The 26,801-nt window shown below is 39.1% G+C and overlaps 3 protein-coding genes across 3 annotated transcripts in view; 1 reads left to right on the plus strand and 2 right to left on the minus strand.

Annotated features, from left to right (window-relative positions):
- Positions 1-26,801, plus strand: part of LOC139154299 (uncharacterized) — a 1,065,525-nt gene that overhangs the window by 36,675 nt on the left and 1,002,049 nt on the right. The gene's annotated exons all lie outside the window — the stretch shown is intronic.
- LOC139153144 (vomeronasal type-2 receptor 26-like) lies at positions 1,459-9,491 on the minus strand. Its single transcript, XM_070726745.1, has 6 exons — positions 9,442-9,491; positions 7,243-7,534; positions 6,177-7,037; positions 4,805-5,032; positions 3,185-3,311; positions 1,459-2,360 (listed from the first exon to the last, which is right to left on the minus strand). The coding sequence occupies exons 1-6, from the start codon at positions 9,489-9,491 to the stop codon at positions 1,459-1,461; spliced, it is 2,460 nt and encodes an 819-aa protein (XP_070582846.1).
- LOC139153146 (vomeronasal type-2 receptor 26-like) lies at positions 16,678-26,425 on the minus strand. The gene is made up of 6 exons (XM_070726747.1): positions 26,157-26,425; positions 24,484-24,775; positions 22,913-23,776; positions 20,645-20,872; positions 19,689-19,815; positions 16,678-17,579 (listed from the first exon to the last, which is right to left on the minus strand). The coding sequence occupies exons 1-6, from the start codon at positions 26,423-26,425 to the stop codon at positions 16,678-16,680; spliced, it is 2,682 nt and encodes an 893-aa protein (XP_070582848.1).

Consider the following 26,801-nt stretch of genomic DNA (forward strand, 5'->3'; position numbering starts at 1 on the left):
AACTCACATTGCATATCTGACATCAACACAATTGAGAGAGTCCAGAAATATTTCACAAGAAGAGTCCTTCATTCCTGACTCCACCAGACTTGAAATTCTTGGTTTAGACAACTTACAACTCTGTTGTCTCCATTCCGACTTAATAATAGTTCATAAAATCATATACCAAAATGTTAACTACTACTTCACCTTCAACCGCAACAACACATGAGCACAAAATCTATTTAAACTAAATGTCAACCGCTCCAAACTTGACTGCAAAAAGTACAGCAGAGTAATCCTTTAACCTTAGACTATCTACAATTGACCTCTCCCCCTTCCTAAGAGGTCTGTAAGTGGCGTGCATAAGCGCACCACTGTGCCTACCGTCCCTGTCCTATTGTCTTCTTTTGTTACTTTTTATCATTACTTATCTAATGTTTTATTTGTACAAATTATCACCCTATAATTGTTTGACAAAATAAATAAATAAATAAATAAATAAATAAACAAATAAATAAATAAATAAAAGTTATTATGTTTCTCCTTTTATGAAAATTAGGGTGTATATAGGCTTCTAGAGGTACATACCATGTTGGGATTCCTTTGTAATTTCCCCCCCTAATTTTAGCCAAGTATTTAAAAGAGGTCTTCTAATAAAATGGTTCGTAAAATATTTATGAATTTTTTTATCTATTTTCCCATAAGTAAAAATGCCAACCTGAGTGGAGATCATGTCCTTCTAGATTTAACAGTCTAGTATTAGTCAGGAGTATCCATTCTCATATCCACACTAGGGATACAGCATTATAGTAATCTTTCCATATCAGTAAGGCAAGATTGCCCTCCTCTTTCCTATCCTGCATATATTTAAGTCGAATTCTCTGGCATTTATTTTGCCAAATGAAATTACTAGTTAATTTATTTAATTTTGTGAAAAGTCTTGATTTAGGTGAATGAGAATTGTTTGGAATAGGAATATAATTTTAGGGAGTACACTCAATTTAATCACAGCAATTCTTCCCAAAAGTGAAAGCTGTAGTTTCCCCCATTTCTCTTTATCTTTTTAAATTTTGTTGCTTCATTTGTCATAATTATCTTCTTTTAAGCTTGAAGCCTTTGCAGTTAAATTGATGCCGAGATATTTAACTTTTTTAGTTGTTTGAATATCTTATTTTGTGGATAGATTAGTTTTTTGGTGCTTTCTAATGTGTTTGCCATAGTTAGAAAGGTAGTTAGAAAACTTTAATTCAATCACTTGACCAGAGGTTCTTTCCGGTTTTGCTCAAAATATGCTAGAACTCACCCAATAAGTTTTGTGAGCCTCCGTATTCCATCAAAATTTCAGAGTTACAACTACATCAGAATGGACCTCCCTTCAAAAAGAATAATAATTTAATAATTTTTTTAAATTTAATTATGAATTTTCATCTTTCTTCTCTGAACTTCATTCATAATCAAAAAAAGAGAAAAGGTTATTTAAACAACTCTTCTTATCAGTTGTTCCCTGTTATTTAAATCAGGCCTAAATACAATAATATAGCACTTGGGGGAAAAGATACATCCTAGAAGCACTGCACTAGAGCACATGATAGAGAAGATCTCCACAGCCACCATGGCTTTTCCTCTGGTGCTCAGATATGTTGGTACAAAAGAGACCCAGACACTGCAGAAAGCCAACATACTGAAGGTGATGAACTTGGCTTCATTAAAGCTGTCAGGCAGTTTACGAGCCTGGAAAGCCACAATGAAGCTGGCAAATGAAAGCAGAGCCATATAGCTCAGGACACAATAAAACATAACAACAGAACCTTCATTGCATTGTAGAACCATTTCTTCAATTGATGAACGTGTATCTAATTCTGGGAACGGGGGAGAGGTGGATAACCAAACAATACAGATGCTTGTTTGGAGTAGAGAGCAGAGAAGGACAATAGAAACAGCCAGTCTTTTCCCCACCCATGTCCTTATCCGAGATCCTGGCTTGGTGGCCTTGAAGGCAAGAGAAACAAGAATAGTTTTGGCCAACACACAAGATATGGACAATGAGAAGGTGACGCCAAATGCAGACTGTCTGAGGAGACAGGTGACTCTTCCAGGTTGTCCAATAAAGAGCAAAGGGCAAAGGAAGCAGAACAGAAGTGAGATGAGGAGAATGTAGGTCAGATCCCGGTTGTTGGCTTTCACAATAGGGCTGTCTTTGTGTTTGATAAAAGTTCCCAACACCCATGTTGTAGTCAGGAAAAATAAAGTAGCAACAGTGGTTAAAATGAGTCCTAAAGGTTCTTCATAGGATAAGAAGCTAATAGTTTTCCTGATGCATCCATCTTTCTTATGGTTTGCATAATGATCATCAGGACATTGAAAACAAGCAACAGTGTCTACAGGTGAAACAAGACACAAAGTAAAACATAAAAATCCATATGCTTTCTTATCTTTCATTAGCTTGTCCTTTTTTTCTAAGAAATAAATATTCAGTCCCATATATTTCAGAAATTCTCGTTTTCATTATTTTATTTCAAGACTGTCCTTATTTAGTTGGTGCATTGTGGAGATTTTTTGGATTCCATAGTAGTACCAAATAGTTCAACTTAAATAAATAAATAACACAAGACATCACTGAAACCTTCCTTCCTTCCTTCCTTCCTTCCTTCCTTCCTTCCTTCCTTCCTTCCTTCCTTTATCATTGTATTATATACAATTTTTAAATTCTACAATCTATTTTTGTTGTTTCTTATTTTTCATCTTTTTTTAAAAAAACCTCTGACATAATTATGTCTATAATTTCTCTATATTGCAAATGTTTCTAAATCTCCACTATGATGGTACTTGATTATAACTGAAACCATGCCAATATTTTTTTTAAAAAAATCATTAATTGAAACGTTGTTGGGATTGTTGTGTGTTCATCTCCATCACTTGTAATTTCATTGTTGGAATCTATAAATTTTCATGTATTAATCATTTATTAATTATTAATTTCATTGTCCCATTCAGTTTCCAAGGAAACTCTTATCCATGTATAGTTTAATATAATAACAATAACAATAACAATAATAAATTTATTAGATTTGTATGCCGCCCCTCTCCGAAGACCCGGGGTGGCTCACAACATAACAGAAGTACAGTACATTACAATTATTTGTTGAAGCGGTTCCTTAAAGTAGACAGTATAACAACAAAATCAAATGATTTGTAAACTTACCTATCTCTTTGGAGATTTTTCCCTCTGGGCAGGGAACACAATCATAACAGCAAAATTTTTCCCCTTCCTTCTTCCTTTTTTGATATCCACGACGACAATATTTATTACACAGAGAAATAGGAAGCACCTAGTTATCAATACTGACATGTTAGAAGAAAGTACATGTCAATTTGCCCTCTGACTTTATTTTGTGAGCACAATTGATCTGGATTTCCAATTTTTGTTTAATTAAATCCATATGACAATTTCAACATATTTTATTAATTCAAATATGCCTACTGTTTCTATCCTACTCTCACATTTATTCGTATCCTTATCCTGTATCCGTAATCATGCTTATTCTTATATCATGTTATACATGTTTGACAAGTAAATACAACCAAAACGCAAAGGTTTTTGTCTTTGAAAGAACAAATATTTTCTACCTAAAACAGCCTATGACAGTGTTTACAATTGTAATATCCATTGAAATCCCATTTTTCATGTGTTCTCCTATGATAAAAGTTTTAATATTGTTAGGCATTAAATTTACATACCTCTGCACCATTAAATGAAGTGCATGGTGATTAAGACATGATTTTTTTTATTAAAAAAAATTCATTTCAGATGTTAAAAATCTTATCCTTGTGCAAATAACCCTTGTTCTCAATATAATGGAGAATATCTATGTTTTTTAAAAAAAAAAAAATAACAGTATTAGTCTTGGTTCATATATGAAATATATGTATTTCTTTCCTTTTTCAGTTTTGTTTGATAAACTTATATAATTTGAAAACTAGAAGTTTAAATTTGGTTACACATGAACACTGTGAATTTGGGGAACATATTGATGGATGATCTCTGGCAGGCCCAGGGGTTTATCCTCTGTCCTGGCGCTTTTCGACCTCTCAACGGCTTTTGATACCATCGACCATGGTATCCTTCTGCACCGGATAGAGGGGTTGGGAGTGGGAGGCACTGTCCTTCAGTGGTTCTCCTCCAACCTCTCCGGTTGGTTGCAGTCGGTGTTAGTGGGGGGGCAGAGGTCGACCTCTAGGCTTCTCCCTTGTGGGGTGCCTCAGGGGTCATTCCTCTCCCCCCTGCTATTTAATATCTACATGAAACCACTGGGCGAGATCATCCAGGGGCATGGGGTGAGATATCATCAGTATGCTGATGACACCCAGTTATACATGTCCACCCCATGTCCAGTCAACGAAGCAGTGAAAGTGATGTGCCAGTGCCTGGAGGCTGTTAGGGTCTGGATGGGTATCAACAGACTCAAACTCAACCCTGATAAGGTGGAGTGGCTGTGGGTTTTGCCTCCCAAGGACAATTCCATCTGTCCATCCATTTCCCTGGGGGGGGGAGAGAAATTACTCACCCCCTCAGAGAGGGTTCGCAAATTGGGTGTCCTCCTCAATCCACAGTTTACATTACATTTTCTTTCACATTTCCCCCTCCTGAATTTTTAAGGTAAGTGTAAACATGTGCAAAAAATGTATTTGTCTTAATTTTTAACAGTAAAAGTTGAAAGAATGTTCTCTATTTTTACAATCTTGTCTGGAAGAAAAACACTAAATAACCTAATCAAATGAACCCATCCTACAATGGTCATACAATCTCTCTTTGCATTCATACCTGGTTGAACGATCTGTGCCAAACTATGGTGTCCTCATTTATGTCTAATTCCTTTCCTTTGAGAATCTCAGGGTTGACTGTTCCAACCTTTACTCTCTGGTAAGTGGAATTAGGAAAGAAAGCTATGTTTGTAATGTCAAATCCACCCTCCATCTTCTTTTGATCATAAAACATCAAATTCTCTCCAAGAGAATTGTTGAATTTCATGCCCTTCAGAAATTGATGCAGCTAGATCATTAGGATGAATAAAATAGGAAAATAAAGAATAGAAATTTTTGTCATAATTGTATTGTAATTTTTAGGGCGAAACTCCGAAAACACAAGCTATCTCTTTGTCCAACATATTTACAAACTGTTTACTGCCCACAGCACAGGTGATACCATAATAAGAAGGATTCAATACTTCAGTTTAATGAATAGTAAAGTAAAAGGTAACATGGATTCTAGGCTAGCACAAACCTTTGATCCCAGTCTCAGGAAGAGGCATTTAAAAAAACCCTGGAGAAACAGTTTTTAAACCTGCTCCTCACTCTAATCCAATTTTATATTATGTTATTTTCATAGATATAATATTGGTAAGGATGTGGTAAGGATTGAATCATAGCTAAGGATCATTCATTTACTATCTTCATTAATAAGGGAAAGTCATGACTAGATGTAGAGCTTTGAAAACCAGAAGCTGCATCTTAATTCTGGGGTCTCCAAGCCCTAGGCTATCGAGTGGTGTTAATCCACCACCTGTTGGGAACCAAGCTGGGAAAATGGTGGGTGAGCCCATGAAGCTTCATCTGCACATGTGAGAGATCCAGGGTGCACACACAAAACTATTTCCCCTTCTGCCATTCCCCCCGCTACACCCGTGCCAATCCATGGAGCCATAAAGGTTGAGGACCTCTTTCTTAGTTCATTCAAGCTTCAATCCTGAAAATGCCCATGGAATAAAATGGAGAACGTATTACTACAAATTTAAATCCAACAACAACATACAAAAATTCAGATGAGTTCAGTAGATAATAGACAGACAATAGACAGAATCTTTCCTGACTAAGCCATTACTGCTTTCATCCTAACAGATATAACCTGAGAAATTCAAAGTATTTTAATTCTGTTTCCTATCTATCTTTTCCTCCCAATATATGGGCTATGTCTCCTGTCACCCTCAACTTTCTGGAATGTGTTTCCTTCTTCCTGAGAATCTGTCTGTTCACTATAGTCCATCAATCCCACTCTATTCTACAAACATCATTTGTATAAATACAAAAATGCAAATAAAGATGATCAATGGACATTAACGTCTGCTTCTTCCCTGCTTGCATCAAGCATCCTAATTTTACTCTTATCTAGTGCAAAATATTTGTAGCACACAAATCACCTGCCATGGTTGTGAATGTTCATAGTCTGATGATTTACGCCTCCAAAAATGCCTGTAGTTAGATCGAAGTAAGGAAACAGCATGTAAAGTTTGAGCCAATACATAGACCGCATTATAGATACTATAGCTATGCCCAGATGGTTCTAGCTCAAAAAGAGCTCCAGGAATATCCTTCACTCTCTCCCTTCCAGTACAAATGTCATTATCCAGAAGGCTCAAGGTATGAGTAGGCAATGAACAATCAAATACTTGTTCCCAGAAAAGTGGGAAAAATCTATCGTCTTTAATCCAAGGCGGTCTTATGAACTTCAGGAATTCCTTGAACCCTGGAATGTCTTTGGAGTGAATTGTAAAAAAAATGGCACCATCCAAACCCTGCCGATCCCATTTCCTTTGCATGCCTGTTAACAAATAAGTGATCTGGGCAGTCATAATCCACACCTTTCCCAAGGAAGTCTGCTCATCTCTAGGATCAAATGTGAATATAGTATTAATGATCCATGCAATTGTCAAAGATTCTCCACAGGTGATAAAGGTCTTGGTCTTTTCATCAGCTATGTGCTTGTAAATTTTTTCCCCTATATGGAACATGTCAGATAAATTGTCCCAGTGAGTTAAATAGGGGATTCTTTGTGTACAAGCAGAACAGATTCCATGCTGGGAAAAGAGAGACTCCATGATCTGCAGAAAATATTCTCCATGCCTATTATCAATAGCAAAGAGCCCAACCCATCTCCACCCAAAATGTTGAAGCAGTCGGATGATCCCAATGTATTGTGAGGACTCATTTGGAACCATAGAATAATATAAGGGAACGTCAGAACTAAGAATATCCTTTGGGGCAAATGACCCGTATGTGAGCTAAAAGGAAATAAATATCTATCATCATCATCACCATCATCATCATCATCAATTTCTCTATTTGGAAACTTATATTTCTTGACAAATTTGGTCAGCTTCTAGGCTATGTGGGCATTGCTCAGAATATAATCAATCTTTTCATTGCCCCCATTTGGGGGGAAAAAGGAGAAGGGAATGTTCACGCCTCTGTTCTCAAAGATCCTACCTGTGGAATCTTGTAAAACTGTATAAGTTCTGCCATATAGGATGAGGTTTCAGAGGTGAGCCCTCCAATGACAGAAATAAGATTCTTCCTTGTGTCACATTTGTAGTTGGGGACGAATTTCTGTGACCTGAAGAGGAGGTCTAGGGTGGTCCGATAGGTCATCATTGGATTATAATAGCTGTCATGGATATGGAAGCCAAGTGTGATGTTGGACAAGATTTTTGGATTCTCATTGATTTCCTTTACAGCAAAGACCAAGGAAAGGACATGCTGGTAAAATTTTGTTAGCACGCTGAAAATAGGACAAAGTATAGGTCTCATTCATTATTTCTAATTCTATCCACTTTGTTTTAATCTCATAAAGGTGCTTCAGTCAATATTCAAGCACAATTGAAAAACAGACATTTCAACCCTATTGTCACTTCTGCTGAACTGAACTAAAGGAAAATTATCCTGGAATTCAGCATTCTGGATAAATAGGCGCTAAATGACAGGAAACTATAGTGGATGGATAAGAAAATGAGGAATAAAAAACATCTAAAGTGAAAGCATAGAGAAATGTGTTATGCTAGAGAGGAAATCAGAAAACTGATGAAAATAATACAATAAAAGGGAATGGAGAGGACATTGGAAGTCTTCTAGTCCATCCCATGCTCACGTAGGAGACCCTATACTATTCCAGACAAGTGGCTGTTCAGACTCTTGTTAAAACCCTGCAGTGTTAGAGCACCCACAACTTTTGAAAGCAAGTAATTATACTGATTAATTGTTCTAACAATTTAAATAGTTCTAACTAAGGAAACTTCTCCTTCGGTCTAGCTTGCTCTTCTTGATTAATTTACACTTATTGTCTTTTTGGTTTGCCTTCTGCTCTATTGGAAAATAGGTTGTGGCAACCCCTCAAATATTGGAACATGCCTGTCACCCCTAGTGACATTATAGCAGCATTCCAATTCTATAGATCTATACTATCTATATTAATATCTATATATATCTATCTCTATATCTCTATCTCTATCTCTATCTCTATCTCTATCTCTATCTCTATCTCTATCTCTATCTCTATCTCTATCTCTATCTCTATCTCTATCTCTATCTCTATCTCTATCTATCTATCTATCTATCTATCTATCTATCTATCTATCTATATATTTGATATAGATTCGACACAAAAATATGTAACCCTTCCCTGGTGCAGAGCTGAAGGGATTGGATACTGTAGCCAAGAGGATAATTCTCTGCCTTACAAGGCAAAGGTTGCAGGTTCAAGTCCCACTGGGTATGGCTAGCTGATGAGGCCAAAATAAGGCCGAAATAGATCTATCCTAGACGCCCTTAATTTTCAAATTCAGCAAAAAAAACATGTGACATATATATAGCTCAAAATATTACATGGGGCAAAACCCGAACTCAGAACAATCTACATATATATACCTGTGGAAATCTATGAAAACAAATATATATATATGACGGTCTTGGTATATTCGGGTTTCTTCCTACACCGTCATACCTGTACCCATGAAAATCTACGAAAACAAATATATATAATATACATTGTAGATACAACTCTGGAGTGAAATACATCTTTTAATGCATTTCCTTTATTGTCCATTGTACTGTACTTATTCAAATATCCACAAAGTCAATAAACCCTTGACTTTCTAAATTTTAATAATTAATTGCTTTGATTTTTTCTCCCAAACTTTGAAATAGCTGCTGACTGAAGAAGTTTCTCCTATTTATAAAAAATAAAATGGTTTAGTATTATGTAAATTTCCTCCAGGTATTCTCCTTTGGGCATAAACTAGGTCTCCTGATCTAAGGTTTTTCTAATATAACATTTTGTGGCATTAAAATCCCAAAATATAGTATCTTTTTTTCTCCCAAACTTTGAAATAGCTGCTGACTGAAGAAGTTTCTCCTATTTATAAAAAATAAAATGGTTTAGTATTATGTAAATTTCCTCCAGGTATTCTCCTTTGGGCATAAACTAGGTTTCCTGATCTAAGGTTTTTCTAATATAACATTTTGTGGCATTAAAATCCCAAAATATAGTATCTTTTATTAGAAAGTATTCTAATTAGGAAACAGTGTAGAGCTATCACATATGTGAACAATCAGAATTACTTACTCTGGATTACCAAAATACCCCTGAGAGGGATGCTGCTGAAATGAAACTTCATTAAATTGGTAGTTAGCCATGGATACCATCCCACCAATGACAAGGTCCCCTTCCTGGTACCATTCATTTGGAACAGGTATGGGTTCACCTGGATGACATGGCAGAGACTTCACTCTGAAGAGTGGAAACAGAAGAATAAATAACATTTGGGCAGCAAATGCTCTCTAAGCATAGACCCTCCACCACCAGCAACTTCCCATGTTGATCTGAATTCCCTAGCCTCAAAATTGTGTTAAGAACAAGGCTGAAGACTAACTTTTATGCCTGATTCTTCTTCTTACAGTGATAATACTGAAAAAGATCTGAGTGGCAGCATTGCATCTTAATTTGGGGCAGTTAGAATCTCAGGACATGCATGTTCTTTTTATCTACTCACTAGTCTCCAAGGGGTAGTCCTTTTATATATTCATATATACATATATTTCTTTTCCCTAATGTCTTCTTCAATTGTTTACAGTTTTGAGGAAGGGAGAAATAATTTCAGTGGGGAGTTAGGCAAGACTCACACAAATGAATTTCTTTAGTAAAATAATTGATACATATAATAATGTAACATATGTAGCATAACAAATCACAGTAAGGGTATTATTATTATTTTATTTTATTTATTAGATTAGTATGCCGCCCCTCTCCTCAAACTCGGGGTGGCTCACAACAACAATAATAACAATATACAATGTAACAAATCTAATATTAAAAGAAAGTATCTAAAAACCCGTCATTTGAAAAAGCATACAACACAAGCATATCGGGTTGCGATATGTGGGTTGCGAGTCACTCTTGATGAGGTTGGACTTAGGGGTTCAGGTGGGCTTATTTCTCACGTACCTGCCTCCCAGCTGCGTGTCAAAAGCCCTGCCTGTGCTACTCGAGGAGGTAGCCGGGTTGGCGGTGGAGTTCCCCAGACTTATTGTCTTGGGGGACTTCAACCTGCCGTCACTCGGCGAAACCTCGGGGTTGGCACAGGAGTTCATGGCCACCATGACAGCCATGGACCTGACTCAAGTAGTACGGGGTCCGACTCATGAGGGGGGGCACGCACCTGACATGGTATTCCTTTCCGAGCAATTGAGCAATGGTCTGAGACTAAGGGGCTTAGAAGCAGTGCCTTTGTCATGGTCAGACCATTTTCTACTACGGCTTGACTTCCTGGCTCCAATCCTTCCCCGCAGGGAGGCGGAACCAATGAAGATGTTCCGCCCCAGACGCCTAATGGATCCAGAGGGTTTCCAGACGGCGCTTGGGGTTATTCCAGAGGCACTCATCCACAGTTCGGCGGAGTCTCTTGCGGAGGCCTGGAATACGGCTGCTGCGGAGGCTCTCGACCGGATTGCGCCTTTGCGACCTCTCCGTGGCGCTAGACCCCGTAGAGCCCCATGGTTCAACGAGGAGCTCCGGGAGTTGAAACGCCAAAAGAGACGTCTAGAGAAGCGATGGAGGAAGAGTAGGTCTGAATCTGATCGAACACTTGTAAGAGCTTTTATTAAGACTTACAAAGTGGCGCTCAAGGCGGCAAGATGCGCGTACCATGCCGCCTTGATTGCATCAGCGGAATCCCGCCCGGCCGCTCTGTTTAGGGTGACCCGCTCCCTTCTTAACCAGGGGGGAGTTGGGGAGCCCTTGCAGAGTAGTGCCGAGGACTTTAACACGTTTTTCGCTGATAAAGTCGCTCGGATCCGGGCCGACCTCGACTCCAATTGTAAAACAGAGTCGACTGACAACGAGTCAGTCGAGGTGACTGGGGCACGTACTTGTCCACCTGTCTGGGAAGAGTTTGATCTGGTGACACCTGATGAAGTGGACAAGGCCATTGGAGCTGTGAGTTCCGCCACCTGTTTACTGGATCTGTGTCCCTCCTGGTTGGTCTCGGCCGGCAGGGAGGTGACACGGAGCTGGGCCCAGGAGATTACCAACGCTTCCTTGGGGAGGGGAGTTTTTCCATCACTCTATAAAGAAGCGCTTGTGCGCCCCCTCCTCAAGAAGCCTTCCCTGGACCCAGCAGGGGTTTATCCTCTGTCCTGGTGCTCCTCGATCTCTCAGCGGCTTTCGATACCATCGACCATGGTATCCTTCTGCACCGGTTGGAGGGGTTGGGGGTGGGAGGCACTGTGCTTCAGTGGTTCTCCTCATACCTCTCTGGCCGGTCGCAGTCGGTGTTAGTGGGGGGTCAGAGGTCGACTCCGAGGTCTCTCCCTTGTGGAGTACCCGAGGGGTCGGTCCTCTCCCCCTTGCTATTTAACATCTACATGAAACCGCTGGGTGAGATCATCCAAGGACATGGGGTGAGGTATCATCAATATGCCGATGATACCCAGCTTTACATCTCCACCCCATGCCCAGTCAACGAAGCGGTGGAAGTGATGTGCCGGTGCCTGGAGGCTGTTGGGGCCTGGATGGGTGTCAACAGACTCAAGCTCAACCCGGATAAGACGGAGTGGCTGTGGGTTTTGCCTCCCAAGGACAATCCCATCTGTCCATCCATTACCCTGGGGGGGGAATCATTGACCCCCTCAGAGAGGGTCTGCAACTTGGGCGTCCTCCTTGATCCACAGCTCACATTAGAGAACCACCTTTCAGCTGTGGCGAGGGGGGCGTTTGCCCAGGTTCGCCTGGTGCACCAGTTGCGGCCCTATCTGGACCGGGACTCATTACTCACAGTCACTCATGCCCTCATCACCTCGAGGTTCGACTACTGTAATGCTCTCTACATGGGGCTACCTTTGAAAAGTGTTCGGAAACGTCAGATCGTGCAGAATGCAGCTGCGAGAGCAGTCATGGGCTTACCCAGGTATGCCCATGTTTCACCATCACTCCGCAGTCTGCATTGGCTGCCGATCAGTTTCCGGTCACAATTCAAAGTGTTGGTTATGACCTTTAAAGCCCTTCATGGCACTGGACCAGAATATCTCCGAGACCGCCTTCTGCCGCACGAATCCCAGCGACCGATTCGGTCCCACAGAGTGGGCCTCCTCCGGGTCCCGTCAACTAAACAATGCCAGTTGGCGGGCCCCAGGGGGAGAGCCATCTCTGTGGCGGCACCGGCCCTCTGGAACCAACTCCCCCCGGAGATCAGAACTGCCCCTACTCTTCCTGCCTTCCGTAAACTCCTCAAAACCCACCTTTGCCGTCAGGCATGGGGAAACTAAACATCTCCCCTGGGCACGTTGAATTTATATATGGTATGCCTGTATGTGTGTATGTTAGTATAGGGGATTTTCTTAAACTTATAATATTTTAATTAATTGGATTGTATTGGATTGTTTTTCACTTGTTGTGAGCCGCCCCGAGTCTTCGGAGAGGGGCGGCATACAAATCCAAATAATAAATAAATAAATAAATAAATAATAAATCATACATAAACTCTATAAGCCTGGGGGAGATGTCTTAATTCCCCCAGGCCTGGCGATATAGGTGGATCCTAAGCAATTTACAAAAGGCAAGGAGGGTGGGGGCAGTTCTGATCTATGGGGGGAGCATTTCTTGTCAGAAATTAAAAATCCCTAGGTAATATCATAATGCAGAAAGTAGGCCTCAGGTGAAAATGCTGAGTCATTCAGAGGCAGTTGAGCATGCAGCAACCTAGCAATTATGTGAAAAGTATTTAACTAGGCAAGAGCTCCCTGCTTTTTCTCTCTGTCTGTCCACTGTTAGCTGTGTGCTGATGCTGTTCATGGAGGTAACCCCACAATAGCTCTCGCGGCCACATTTCTGAACATTTTTCAAATGTAGCCCCATGTAGAGAGCATTGCAGTAGTCGAACCTCAAGTTGATGAGGGCATGAGCGACTGTAAGCAATGACTCCCTGTCCAAATAGGGCCACAACTGATGCACCAGGCGAACCTGGACAAACGCCCTTCTCACCACAGCCAAAAGATGATGTTCCAATGTCAGCTGTGGATTGAGGAGGATGCACAAGCTGCAGACCCTCTCTGAGGGGGTCAGTAATTCCCCCACAAGGGTAATGGATGGACAGATGGAATTGTCATTGGGAGGCAAAACCCACACCCACTCCGTCTTGTCTGGGCTGAGTTTGAGCTTGTTGACATCCATCCAGACCCCAACAGCCTCCAGGCACTGGCACATCACTTCCACTGCTTCGCTGACTGGACATGGGGTGGAGATGTATAATTGGGTATCATCAGCATACTGATGATACCTCACCCCATGCCCTTGGATAATCTCACCTAGTGGTTTCACGTAGATATTAAATAGCAGGGGGGAGAGGACCAACCCCTGAGGCACCCCACAAGGGAGAGACCTAGAGATCGACCTCTGACCCCCCACTAACACTGACTGTGACTGACCAGAGAGGTAGGAGGAGAACCACTGAAGAACAGTGCCTCCCATTCCCAACCCCTCCAGCCAGCACAGAAGGATACCATGGTCGATGGTATCAAAAGCTGCTGAGAGGTCGAGAAGCACCAGGAAAGAGGACAAGCTCCTGTCATGGGACCGCCATATATCATCCATCAGCACAACCAAAGCAGTTTCCGTGCTGTAGCCGGGCCTGAATCCTGACTGTTGAGGGCCTAGATAATTGGCTTCTTCCAAGGACTGCTGGAGTTAGAGTACCACAACCTTCTCAACAACCTTCCCCATAAAGGGGAGGTTGGAGACTGGATGGTAGTTATTAAGCATGGCTGGGTCCAGGGAAGGCTTCTAGAGGAGGGGGCGCACAAGTGCCTCCTTGTAAGGAGCCAGGAAGGACCCCCTCCCCAAAGAAGCGTTGACAATCTCCTGGACCCAGCTTTATGTTACCTCTCGGCTGGCCGAAACCAACCAAGAGGGACACGGATCCAGTAAGCAGGTGGCGGAATTCACAGCTCCAATGGCTTTGTCCACTTCATCTGGTGTCACCAAGTCAAACTCCTCCCAGACAGGTGGACAAGGATGGGCCTCAGTCACCTCGACTGATTCATTGTCAGCCGACATTGCTGTCCAATCAGAGTTGAGGTCCGCCCTTAATTTTCAAATTCAGCAAAAAAACATGTGACATATATATATTATATATATAATGTGACACACACACACACACATATATATATATATATTTGTTTTCGTAGATTTTCACGGGTATATGTATGTAGATTGTTCTGAGTTCGGGTTTTGCCCCGTGTAATATTTTGAGTGTCTATGCGACGTTTCGGTGAAATCACATTCACCATCATCAGGCTGAAGTTTTAAGCTTCGTGCTGTTGTAAATATGGAATGTTTGCAACTGCCATTTCTTCCTTATATATAGTGTTAGGGGTGGAGATTTGGTTTGAATGTAGCAAATAGATTGGGTGACTGTTTTAGTGATTTGATTGGTTGGTGGAATCACAATTACTTGAAGGATTGACATGGTGATTATTATGATATGTTTTTTTGTTTAAGGCTGGTTTCCAAATCTCTGGTAGGCGGAACGTATCATCCCTTTTGTTCATGCACTCAAAATATTACACGGGGCAAAACCCGAACTCATTTCGTAGATTTTCACGGGTATATGTATGTAGATTGTTCTGAGTTCGGGTTTTGCCCCGTGTAATATTTTGAGTGTCTATGCGACGTTTTGGTGAAATCACATTCACCATCATCAGGCTGAAGTTTTAAGCTTCGTGCTGGTGTAGATATAATTGTGTGTGTGTGTGTGTGTGTGTGTGTGTGTGTGTGTGTATATATATATATATATATATATATATATATATATATATATATATATATATATATATATATATATATTGTTCTGAGTTCGGGTTTTGCCCTGTGTAATGTTTTGCATGTCTATGCGACGTTTCGGCGAAATCACATTCACCATCCTCAGGCTGAAGTTCCAATCTTTGTGTTGTTGTAAATGGAATATTAGCAACGTCGCATAGACATGCAAAACATTACACAGGGCAAAACCCGAACTCAGAACAATCTACATACATATACCCGTGAAAATTTACGAAAACATATATATATATATATATATATATATATATATATATATATATATATATGTCAAATGTTTTTTAGCTGGAATTTTAAAATTAAGGGAGACTAGGATGGTCCCATTTCGGCCTTGTTCTGGCCTCATCAGCTAGCCACACCCTTCCTTACTGGGATTTGATCCTGTGGACTCTGCCTTGTAAGGCACAGACTTAGCAGAGGTGCTATCAGATCAGATCCCTTCCAGCTGTGTACCAGGGAGGGGCTATATGTTGTTGGTTTGTTTTTTTATGTCGGATCACCCTGGTATATTTCAAGGAACGTCACAGCTCCTTTTTTGCCTCTAGGCCCAACCCAGGGCCACTTCAAGGCAGTTAATTTATTTATAGCCGACAACTATATTCTCCCTTGGTTTCAAATAGGTCACACATTATTGAGACTAAGAGGGGGGAAAAGGATTTTGAAATTAAATTAATCTATCAGGGAATAATAAAGAAAGGAAAATATATATATTTCCTTTTATTTAATTTGCATTAAAATCTTATTCCATAGGTTAGAAATAATGTACCAATACTCTATAGCAGGAGTTTAAAACTCAATTTCATTGAAAGCTGCATCAGATTTGTATTTGACCTCGAGGGCTTGGGGTCGGGGTAGCCAGGGTGGGGAGGGCCAGTTTGAAATCCTTTACATTGGAGATGCCTGTGATGATTCCAGGCACTCTGTCAGTAAAAATGGGCTCCCAAGCTCCATTTTCAGCTACAACAGCCTCCTGAAACTCTCTACCAGTGAAAAAGAAGCTCCATTTTGCTAACAGAAGCAGCACTCCAGGCCAGTTCTTTGCTGTTTCTATGGTGGCCCCTCAGGCCAGATTTAAGCACCAGACAGGCCCGATCCAGTACCCTGGACCTTGACTGTGATGCTCCTGCACTAAAGCATATATGTTTCATTTTTTAAAAAAATCTGACAAATTATATGACATATATTTCATATTAAAATGACATAAATTGAAAACACAATTTCTCTAAGTGGCTAACATATAAGAACATGACAATGCACTGAGAAAAATGCATTACTTGATAATTATTTTTATTGTTTGTCCCTATTGTTTAGCCATGATGAAGTTTCTGGAGGCCAGGTTGCCTGTATGCAACAAGTATAAAATGTGAAAAGTGATGTTCACTACATTGTAGAATCACTACTTCAATAACGGAGGGCAAAACAGAGTACAAATGTTGGTTTGGAAGGAGGATAGAAAGGAATATTAAAAAGAGACAGTTTTTAATTTTTCTATGCTAATATCATTACCTTGTCATTCAGAAATATACTGTGTATATAATTTAACAATTTCGTTTGATTAGTTGGTGCCTGCTATTTAGTCTTGGCCTCAACACAATGATAAAGCATTTTGGGAAGAAGATGCAGCCCAATAACCCAGCACTGGAGGACAAGATGGAGAAGATCTCCACAGCCACTATGGCTTTTCCTTTGGTGCTCAGATAGGTTGGGACAAAGGAGACCCATACACTGCAGAAGATCACCATACTGAAAGTTATGAATTTGGCTTCGTTAAAGCTATCAGGTAAATTACGGGCAAGGAAAGCCACAATGAAGCTGGCAATGGCCAAGAAGCACAGATAGCCCAGGACACAATAGAACATGAAGATGGAGCCTTCGTTGCATTGCAAAATCATGATTTCTCTAAGGGAATTCATGTCTAACTCAGGAAATGGAGGAGAAGTTGCCAGCCATAGAATGCAAAGACCTGCTTGAATAAAACAACCAGAAAGGACAATGGGAAGGGCCATTTTTTTCCCAAGCCATTTTCTCATGGAAGAGCCTGGCTTAGTAGCCATGAAAGCTACAACCACAGTAATAGTTTTAGCTAACACACAAGAAACAGCAACTGAGAAGATGATGCCGAATGCTGGTTGTCGGAGAAGGCAGGTTATTTTCCCTGGTTGATAAAGGAATAACAAGGAAGAGAGAAAGCATAGTAAAAGAGCAATAAGGAGAGTATAACTGAGGTCCCGATTGTTGGCCTTGACAATGGGGGTATCTCTACATCTAAGAAAAATTCCAAGCACACTGGTTGTCATGAGGGAGAATAAAAAAGCAGCTGAGGCCAGAATGATCCCTAAAGGTTCTTCAGAGGACAGGAAATTCATTGTTTTGTTAAGACATCGATCTTGTTCCTTGCTTGGATACTGATTTTCAGGACAGTTGGAACAATCTTCTGTATCTAGATAAAGGATCAAAAGGAAACTTTTTGTTTACCACTTTTTAACATTTTTGGTTGGGTATTATTTAATGAATTGACCTTCATCTTTGATTAGTTGGCTATATATTTGTATTCCAATGGTTATTTCATTTATTATTTATTATTATTATTTATTAGATTTGTATGCCTCCCCTCTCTGAAGACTCATCATAATCATCTTCTTTTAGGAATCTCATAATCCTTTGCAGGATGGGAATCTGGACAACTGAATGGAGCTAGCAGAGTGTTTTAATGGCCAGATGCCCTTCCTGTTGTGGATGTGGAATTTTGGTAACCAGATATATTCTAAGTATACCCAAAGAGAGAAATATCTGCCTCTACCCAGGATCGAATTCACAGCCTTCTGATTGTGAGATGAGATTTCTATCTCTAGACCACTGCACCACTCGTAATTTAATACACACTGATCTATACATAATATAAATTACTGTTTGTTTGTTTGTTTGTTTGCTTGTTTGTTGTTCTTTCATTTTACAGAAAAAATTCCAACAGTTCTTAAATTCACCTTTCCTAAATGGGCTTAACCCTGGTACTCTCCTTGCATTTACTATACAATTGTTACCTTCCGGGTCCTTTTAGACCCGGAGTATTAAAAGGTTGGTTCTACTTACTGGAATGGTCTTTTTGAATACCTTTTTCACTAGTATACTAATTTGAACATTTCTGAACACAATGAAATGAAAATTGAAGTGAAAATAATAATGCTTATTTGTTTATTTTGCTCACCAACCCCCCCCCCATTTTTGTGAAATTCTGTTCATTTTCATCTAGATTAGGCTGCAAAATCAGAATTTTTTGACCATCTTTGGTATTGGGAAACTAATGTGAACATTTCTGAACATAATGAAATGAAAATTGAAGTGAAAAAAATAATGCTTATTTGTTTATTTTGGTCATCAAACCCCGCCCCCCCGTTTTTGTGAAATTTGTTCATTTTCATCTAGATTAGGCTGCAAAATCTGACCTTTTTGACCATTTTTGATATTGGGAAACTAATGTGAACATTTCTAAACACAATGAAATGAAAACTGAAGTGAGAAAAAATGATGTTCTCAAAGATTATACACTTGTGCTCCTCCGGGTCCTTTTAGACCCGAAGTATAAAAAGGTTGGTTCTAGCTACTGGAATGGTTTTTCTGAATACTTTTTTCACTAGTACACTAATTTGAACATCCCTGATCACGAACAAATGAAATACACCCCCCCTCAAGGTAAAGGCAAAAGGTGAATGAGCAATCCAGCATCATCAATAGGAGAGAGTACTGACGCCCTCTTATGGCTAACCAGCCAAAGTCCTTAAAGTGATATTACAACTGTAAATATATTAACTACAATAGGCAGTTTAACAAACATGGCAATCCCAAATAACAGTATGTACCATGTACTAACATTATGCATGCATGTGCGCATACACAGTGTCAAAATCCCAGCTTCTACACCTGCACAGAAGCAAAAAAACTAGATGACGGTGGCACTGGCGAGAGAGCCAATTCATGGGCTTGGTCAGCTGGCCATCACTGTCTAGTTCGACGAACAGGGAAAAATTCCTTCTACCAGTTCTACAGAACTGGTCTGAACCAGCAGAAATCCACCTCTGATACATATATTTGGTCTACAGCTGAGATTTGCAGCCCAAACCATGTTTGACTTCCAATTTGTAATCCTATAACTAGAGTAAAAATGTCATAACAGAAGAAATGTATTTTAAAAGCTTCTTTAAGATGTATTATTTCAGAATTTGGGAGATTATAAACAGTTGAAATAAGCCTGTTTTCCCCAAAATAAGACATCCCCTGATAACAAGTCCTTTCGGGCTTTTGAGTGCATGGCAATATGGCCAAACACTTTTTCAGGATTCAAAAAAATATACAACATGGTCTTATTTTCAGGGAAACACAATAGTAATAACTGATATTTACATAGGTTATCCATGTTCCTGGGGGAAGGGGATAGGCAAGAAATCTTCAAGTTTAATAATAAATATGTATATTAGAACAAATTGTAACATTTGATGGAACAATTCTTTTGCACCCTAATCTTTTCAAATTTTTTTAGACATTCATAACAGACCTAACTTGCTTGAAATCTTCCCGTGTTGACATGAAACACAGTCATAGCAGCAAAAGCTTTTCTCTTCAGATTTTCTCTTCCAATATCCAGGACGACAGTATTCATTGCACAGAGAAACTGGAACAACCTGTTCAGCACACAAAAAAGGTGCACAGGTAATTGCCAGGTTTTTCTCTGAGTTTTTTTTCCATCAAAAAGAATCAAGTAGTCATCCTATAACAGTATAGTGAACCTTTTTGATACTGAGTGCCGAAACTGCAGATGTGTGCAGATGTCCAAACTGAAAGGCACATGCATGCAAAAATATGCATGCACAGACACATGTACGGACATGCGCACATGAGCAGCAGAGATCCAAAAACCAGCTGGTTAGCAGGAGATGGGGCACCCCAATACAGGCAATGCGGCAAGAGGTAAGATCATTTTTGTGAGCTTCTGTTTGCAGAGAAACAGAACTCACGAAATAAATGCCACAGAACCTAGGGTGACTGCATTTGTTTGTTTGTTTGTTTGTTTGTTTGCTTGCTTGCTTGCTTGCTTGCTTGCTTGCTTGCTTGCTTGCTTGCTTGCTTGCTTGCTTGCTTGCTTGCTTGCTTGCTTGCTTGCTTGCTTATTTATTTATTTATTTATTTATTTATTTATTTATTTATTTATTTATTTATTTATAATAGCTATACCATTTCAGACAAATTTATTTAATATGCCACTCATTCCAAAGCGGCTAACAAATGTGATAAATACAATAATGTTAAAATGGACTTTTAAGAATGTTTTGAGCTTTCTTAAGGCAGTGGGAGCAATAAAGCTCTTCCAAACAGGGGAAGAGGGCAACCAATGATTCTCTGGACAATGATGTTAAAGCGCCCCGCCCCCAGAGTGCTGTCCTATCTGCCACTGTGCAATGGGCAAACCATGCACAGATGCAGTAAGTATTTTTCATTGGTGCAAATTCATACCTGATTAAAGCCTTTGTTCCACTCAATTAAATTTCCATTAATGGACAATTTTTTTCCATAAGATGCAGCAGGATCTAAGCTTCCAACTTTCACCCTCCTGATGGACTTATTTGGAAACACAATTATATTGATGATATCAAATCCTTCTGCAACTTCCCTCTTCTCATGAAAGGACACTATTTCTCCTGCTGAGTTGTTGAACGAAATGCCTTGAAGAAATGGATGGAGCTATTTGAAAAAGAAGAAGAAACCAAGGAGAAGCATAGTACATAAAATTATCTGCTACAATGTCCTACCTGTCAATGAGTACTTCAGCTTCAATCACAACAATACATGAGCACCCAATAGATACAAATTTAAGGTAAACTGCTCCAAACTCGATTGCAGAAAATATGACTTCAGCGAACAGAGTGGTAAATTCATGGAATGCACTATTTGACTCTGTGGTTTCTTCCCCAAACTTAGATTGTCAAATGCTGATTACATCCCATTCCTAAGAGATTTGTAAGGGGTGCACATAAGTGCCTACCATCCCAGTCCTGATGTTCCAGATGGATGGATAGATAGATAGATAGATAGATAGATAGATAGATAGATAGATAGACAGACAGACAGACAGACAGACAGACAGACAGACAGACAGACAGATAGAAAGAAAGAAATAAAAAGGAAAGAAATCAACATATGAGGTATTTCTGCAATCCTTTACTAAAATTCCAATACAAAACAAATAATATATATTGAGAAACACTTGATGCTTTCAGTTTTGCTCAATAGTGCAAGAGATCAATCCACATAGTACTGTCATTGAATAACATACAGAAATGTGTGATTCTATGCATTTTACAAAAGGGGAAAATTATGCAAGCCTACATATTCAGAAATGATATATCTAGAGTTACTTCCCTTGGCTTATTTGCTCTCAGCAAAAAGAAAAACATATCTTAATTTTTTTAAAAATATATATAAATAACAAAGAAGGGGCAATTTGGTTGTTAAGTGCTGCCATGGGTATATTCCTGAGTGGTTCCTCCCTGTTTGGACCAGTTTGCCCGAACCAGTAATGGCCTGCTGGTGATGTCAAAATGTTACCAAACTGGATCGGTTGATGCCGGTCCTTGGGTGCTGCCATATATTTTTTGAACTTTTTGGGATTTTTAATTTTTTTCCCTCTGTGTGCACATAAGTCTAGTTTCTGGCATTGTGCATGCATCACCATCTTGTTTTTGGCTTTTAATTTTTTTTGCATGCGCATGCAAAGCCTCAGGTGCTTCTGTGGCACAGCCACCCAGTGCAGGAGGAAATGAATCTGCAGTGAGATAAATTAGAACCCACCCATGTATATTCAGAAAAGATCTGCAATAGATTGGTGTGAATTAGCTCCAAAATTAAGCTACATTAGAACAGAACAGAATCACAGATTTGGAAGAGACCTTGGAGGTCTTCTAGTCCAATACCCTACCAAGGAGGACCAGTGATGGAAATACTTTTTTAGTTCCTGTGCCAAAATAGTATGTATGCATGTGCTAGCATGCACACACATGCCCAAACCCATCCCCCACCCATACACAACCCCCACACTACCCCTGCACATGCACACAATCGTCCCCATCCCTGTGCATGCTCACAGGCCTCACTGAAGCCTGGGATGGTGAAAAAACTGCAAAATGGGCAAACCGTTTCAGAAAGACAGACTTCCGCTTTGCCCATTGTGCCTTCAGAGGAGCCCCAGAAGTCCCAATGGGCAAAAAATCCAAACTTCTGTGATAATCTCCAAACTTCTGGTTTGCTCATTGTGCTGTTTTTCATACTCTATGGAGTCAGGAAGCTTCCCTTGAAGTCTCCAGAGTGAGAAAAACAGCACAACAGGCAAACCGGAGTTGGTATTCAACTGGTTTGGACTGGTTCACTTGGACCAGTAGTGGAAATCATGGGTGGAAACCCACCCACCTATCTGACCCCACTGTATTTTGGCATGTTTTTGAGGCTGGTCACATGTTTGGAAGGTGTGTGTATGAGCAAACAACATGTGTGAAAGTAGGTGTGCACACAAACTGGGCACACACTTGCACAATATGTGCACAGGGCAAACCAGTAGGAACATAATGTGAAACCCACCACTGTTCTCTACATCTTTTAAAAAAATGTGGTAACCAAAATTGAGCGCAGTATACTTTATGATTTATGTTGCTTTAAACAATCTCATTTATCCGAAAACATATTTTCTTTCTAACAGAAAGGAAACCCAATTTGCTTGAAAAATATTACCTTAAAAGGTTGTAGATCCAGAGATGCAGCTTTTTTACCCGCCAATAACTTTTCCTTATTGGAGTTTTCTGATAGCAAACCATGCAGAGAATGAGCCACCGCATAAACTCCATTATAGATACTGTAACTATGACCAGTCATTTGTAACTCAAAGAGAGATGAAGGAAGAGTGTCCACATTCTCTTCACCAGTGCATTTTTGACTTCCCATTGAAGACCATTCAGAATTAGGAAAGGAACAGTCAAAAGCTTGCTCCCAAAAATGCTTTCGAAATCCATCTCTGTGCCTTGAAGAGGGTTTTATGGACTGAAGAAATTCCTTGAATTCCAGATTTTCACTTGAATGGATTTGAAAGGAAATGGCCCCGTCAAAAATCTGGAGATTCCAATTCTTTTGGGCTCCTGTTAGCATGAAATCAATTTGGCTTGTAGTAATCCACACCTTGCTTAAATATATATTCTCCTTATATTCAGGATCCCTGAGAAATACGAAAGCTGTAAACCACCCTAATGTCAAAGATTCTCCATAGATGATATATGTATTTGCTTTAATGTCTGAGAAATGTGTACCAAAATTAAGCATTATTTCACTAAGTTTGTCCAAATCATCCAAACACAAAAGTTTTGGAAATCTTTGTGTGAAAGCTAAGCAGATTCCCCACTCAGAAAGTAAGGGCTCCAGTTTCTGCAAAAAGTATTCTCCACTCTCAGTGTCAGCAGCGAAGAGGCCAATCCATTTCCACCCAAAATGTTGAAGCAATCGAACAATCCCGATATATTGAGGTGTCTCATTTGGGGCTGTAAGGTAAAGTGAAGATAATTGACAGCTATCAATTTCTTCTGTAGGAAATGATCCATAAGTGATCTGAAACAAAAACATCAAGATATGGCACAGCAAAGTCTAATAGATATGTTTTAATTTGCTTAGGCAAATTATTTCAAAATCATTTCAAAAATGAGTTAGACAGTTTAGAAGAGGGGTCAGCAACCTGCAACTCTGAGCCACATGTGGCTCTTACGTCCACCTGTTGCAGCTTCCTGTCACTATCAGCATCATAATTTTGAGAGGAGCTTCTGGTTGGGAGCGGGGGAAGCAGGCCATGACAGGAGAAGACTCTATGTCAAGGAGTGGGTTTTCCAATCAGCTCCCCAATTGATAGTGTTTCAGTTAGGACTGGAAGAGGAAAAAGGACATTGTACTAGGAGGAGAATCTATGGTGGGGGAACTGGACTTCTGATAGGCTCCAGAACTGAACAGGGGTCTTTCCATTATGACCTTGTGGCTCTTTGAGTGTTTAAGGTTGCCAACACCTGGTTTAGAATTAACACCTGATGCATAATTTCTCAAATTTTGAGAATATGATTAAATTCCTGGGCATTTCTTTCCCCCCAACTTATATATTAAAATATTATCAGCATTCATCAAGGAATCTAACCTTGATTTTGATTCATTTCTTAAGTCTTAGATGAGATTCATGAGAATGAAGACTTGAAGATATCCTTGGGCATTCTTAATCAATCAATTAATTCTTCAAATCAATTAAGAGGATAAATCCCTCATCCTGGACCCACCTGTGGAATTTTGTACAAGTTGACAATTTCTGCCATATGGGATGAAGTATCTGATCCAAGTCCTCCGATAATGGCCAGGAGATTTTTCTGAAGTCCAAATTTATAATTGGGGAGAAATCTGTCTAATTTGAAAAGTAAGTCCAGGGTGGTCCGATAGGTCATTTTAGGATTATTGTAGCTATCATAAATGTGGAATCCAAGGGTAACATTTGCCAAAATTTGTGGATTCTCATTGATCTCCTTCACAGCAAATGCCAAGGAAAGAACATGCTGGTAGAATTTTGTGATCAGACTGCAAATAGAGATAACAGTACTATAATGTGTAGAATAATATTGAAAGAAGAGTGATTTCTGATTGCAATTGGAATTGGACCTTCTTTTAAAAAATACAGCTGATGTTTCTAATTTATTTAATAATTTTAAATCATAGTCACAGTTCATACATAAGTCACAGTCCATACATAATTTTATTACACATTTTATTCATGGAAAGTTACGGAGAATAATATATGCTAATAATATATATTTTAGGTTTTTAAAGAAATGTTCATTGGCAAGATACTGAACTATTTCCCTATAGATAAATTCTAAACTTATTATTATTATTTTACTTTTCTCCTTCAACCTTAATTCTTTTTTTAAAAAAGTAGAACTTAGTACACAGGGAAAGGGCATTTGAAATATTGTTCTTTAAACTCATTTTCTTCTGATTTCTTCCAGCTCACAGCTTTTCAGTTCTCATAGATCACTCAAAATATGTTTTAAAGTTATTTTAAATAAATTCAGACAGACATTATAGGGAAAAAAAAGAAAAAATTCTGCTTCTGCTGCAAATGAAAGAGAAACATTTTGTACTGCTAAGTACTTAAGTTTACCTTTAGTTAATGTTGATCTATTATTTATGTCAAATATATTTGTTATGATTTTAATTGCACTCAGGGCAATGATGAATTGATTAAGTACTATTAACTATTTCTATTTCAGGTAGATGTAAATTTCTGCCTTTTTTAATCATTTCAAACATTGCGTTATAATTTGAGATGAGCAGTTTCCTTTCAGCTAATAATTTCTTAAGTATCATGTTTTATGCAGCTTTAGTTTCTAAATTTCCTCAGTTATAAACTTTTCAGTTATGAAGAGCATCCTAGATCAATTTCTAACTTTATCTAAAGTTGGATGTTAGTGCCCCTCTAGGAAAAAAAATCAATTAATTCTATTCTTACTTTATTTAATAGAGGGATTTTATCTTTTTAAGATTTCTTCATTTCATTAAGTGCCCGTGTCAAAGGGATTTGCAATTAACTGTTTATTAATTATTCATGATCGACCTCTCATAACATCTTCTTAAAAATACAATAAACGTAAAACATTTCAAGTTTTTCAGAAGAGATTGGATGATCATTTGTCTGAAATGGTATAGGGCTTCCTACCTGAGCTTGGGTTGGACTAGAAGACCTTCAAGGTCCCTTCCAACTCTGTTATTCTGTTAAAATATCCTGATGAGAGAACAAAAGTCATATTTAGCCTAGAACCAGGAAATTTTGGACCAGATGATTAAGTTTCCATTTGCTTTATTTCAGCACCTGTTTACTCTCAGAATAGATAACATAATCTTTAAAAGATGAGAAGAAATAAGGAAAATTTAGGTGAAGAATGGAATGGGATCTGCTTACTCTGGAAGTCCATATAGCTCCTGAGATGGATGTTTATAAAATGAATGCTCACTGAAGGCATAGAGATTCTGTGAAGCCATCCCTCCAATGAGGAGATCACCTGGTTGATACCATTCATGTGGAATTGGAAAGGGATCAACCTCTGGGCACTTGAGGGCATTCACTTTGATCACAGGGAACATCAAAAGGAATAATACATCAGCAGCCAAAACATCTTCCAAAAGAGGCCTCCAACATATCAACCCACACCAATGGATTTGACTTATCATACTGGATTTTCCAAACACACTTCCTAAGACAAAACCATCAATCTAACTTTTAGCTTCATTGGAGATATGGAACGTGTTTGAATAATGAATGAAATTTCTAAAGTTCAAATCTGAAATTGGGGGAAATATGAAATCTGATCAAAGGGGGAAAAAACATGCTGGAGGAAATAAACCCAATAGCCTTATTTGACTTTTCCCACTGCCCGAAGTTCTCCATAGAACTGGGATTAGCTTATAAACTCTTTCATCTATACTTTATAGTTTTTGCTGTGTTCCGAAAAATCTCAGGAGCCTTAAGTACATAAACACATTATAGTAATTTGGATCAATTCCACGAAGAGTTATTTATCTATTAAACATTTTCCACATAACTGAT

Source organism: Erythrolamprus reginae, chromosome Z (genome assembly GCF_031021105.1).
Source record: "Erythrolamprus reginae isolate rEryReg1 chromosome Z, rEryReg1.hap1, whole genome shotgun sequence".
NCBI lineage: Eukaryota > Metazoa > Chordata > Lepidosauria > Squamata > Dipsadidae > Erythrolamprus > Erythrolamprus reginae.

Coding starts and splice junctions, on each gene's coding strand:
- LOC139153144 (XM_070726745.1), bottom strand. CDS start 9,491: ATGAATGGTACCAGGAAGGGGACCTTGTCATTGGTGGGATGGTATCCA. Junction 7,535..9,441: donor TTGGTGGGATGGTATCCATG/GCTAACTACCAA, acceptor TCCTATTTTCAG/CGTGCTAACAAAATTTTACC. Junction 3,312..4,804: donor GGCACAGATCGTTCAACCAG/GTATGAATGCAA, acceptor ATTGATAACTAG/GTGCTTCCTATTTCTCTGTG.
- LOC139153146 (XM_070726747.1), bottom strand. CDS start 26,425: ATGATAAGTCAAATCCATTGGTGTGGGTTGATATGTTGGAGGCCTCTT. Junction 24,776..26,156: donor GAGCTATATGGACTTCCAGA/GTAAGCAGATCC, acceptor CTCTATTTGCAG/TCTGATCACAAAATTCTACC. Junction 23,777..24,483: donor ACTTGTACAAAATTCCACAG/GTGGGTCCAGGA, acceptor TTTTTGTTTCAG/ATCACTTATGGATCATTTCC.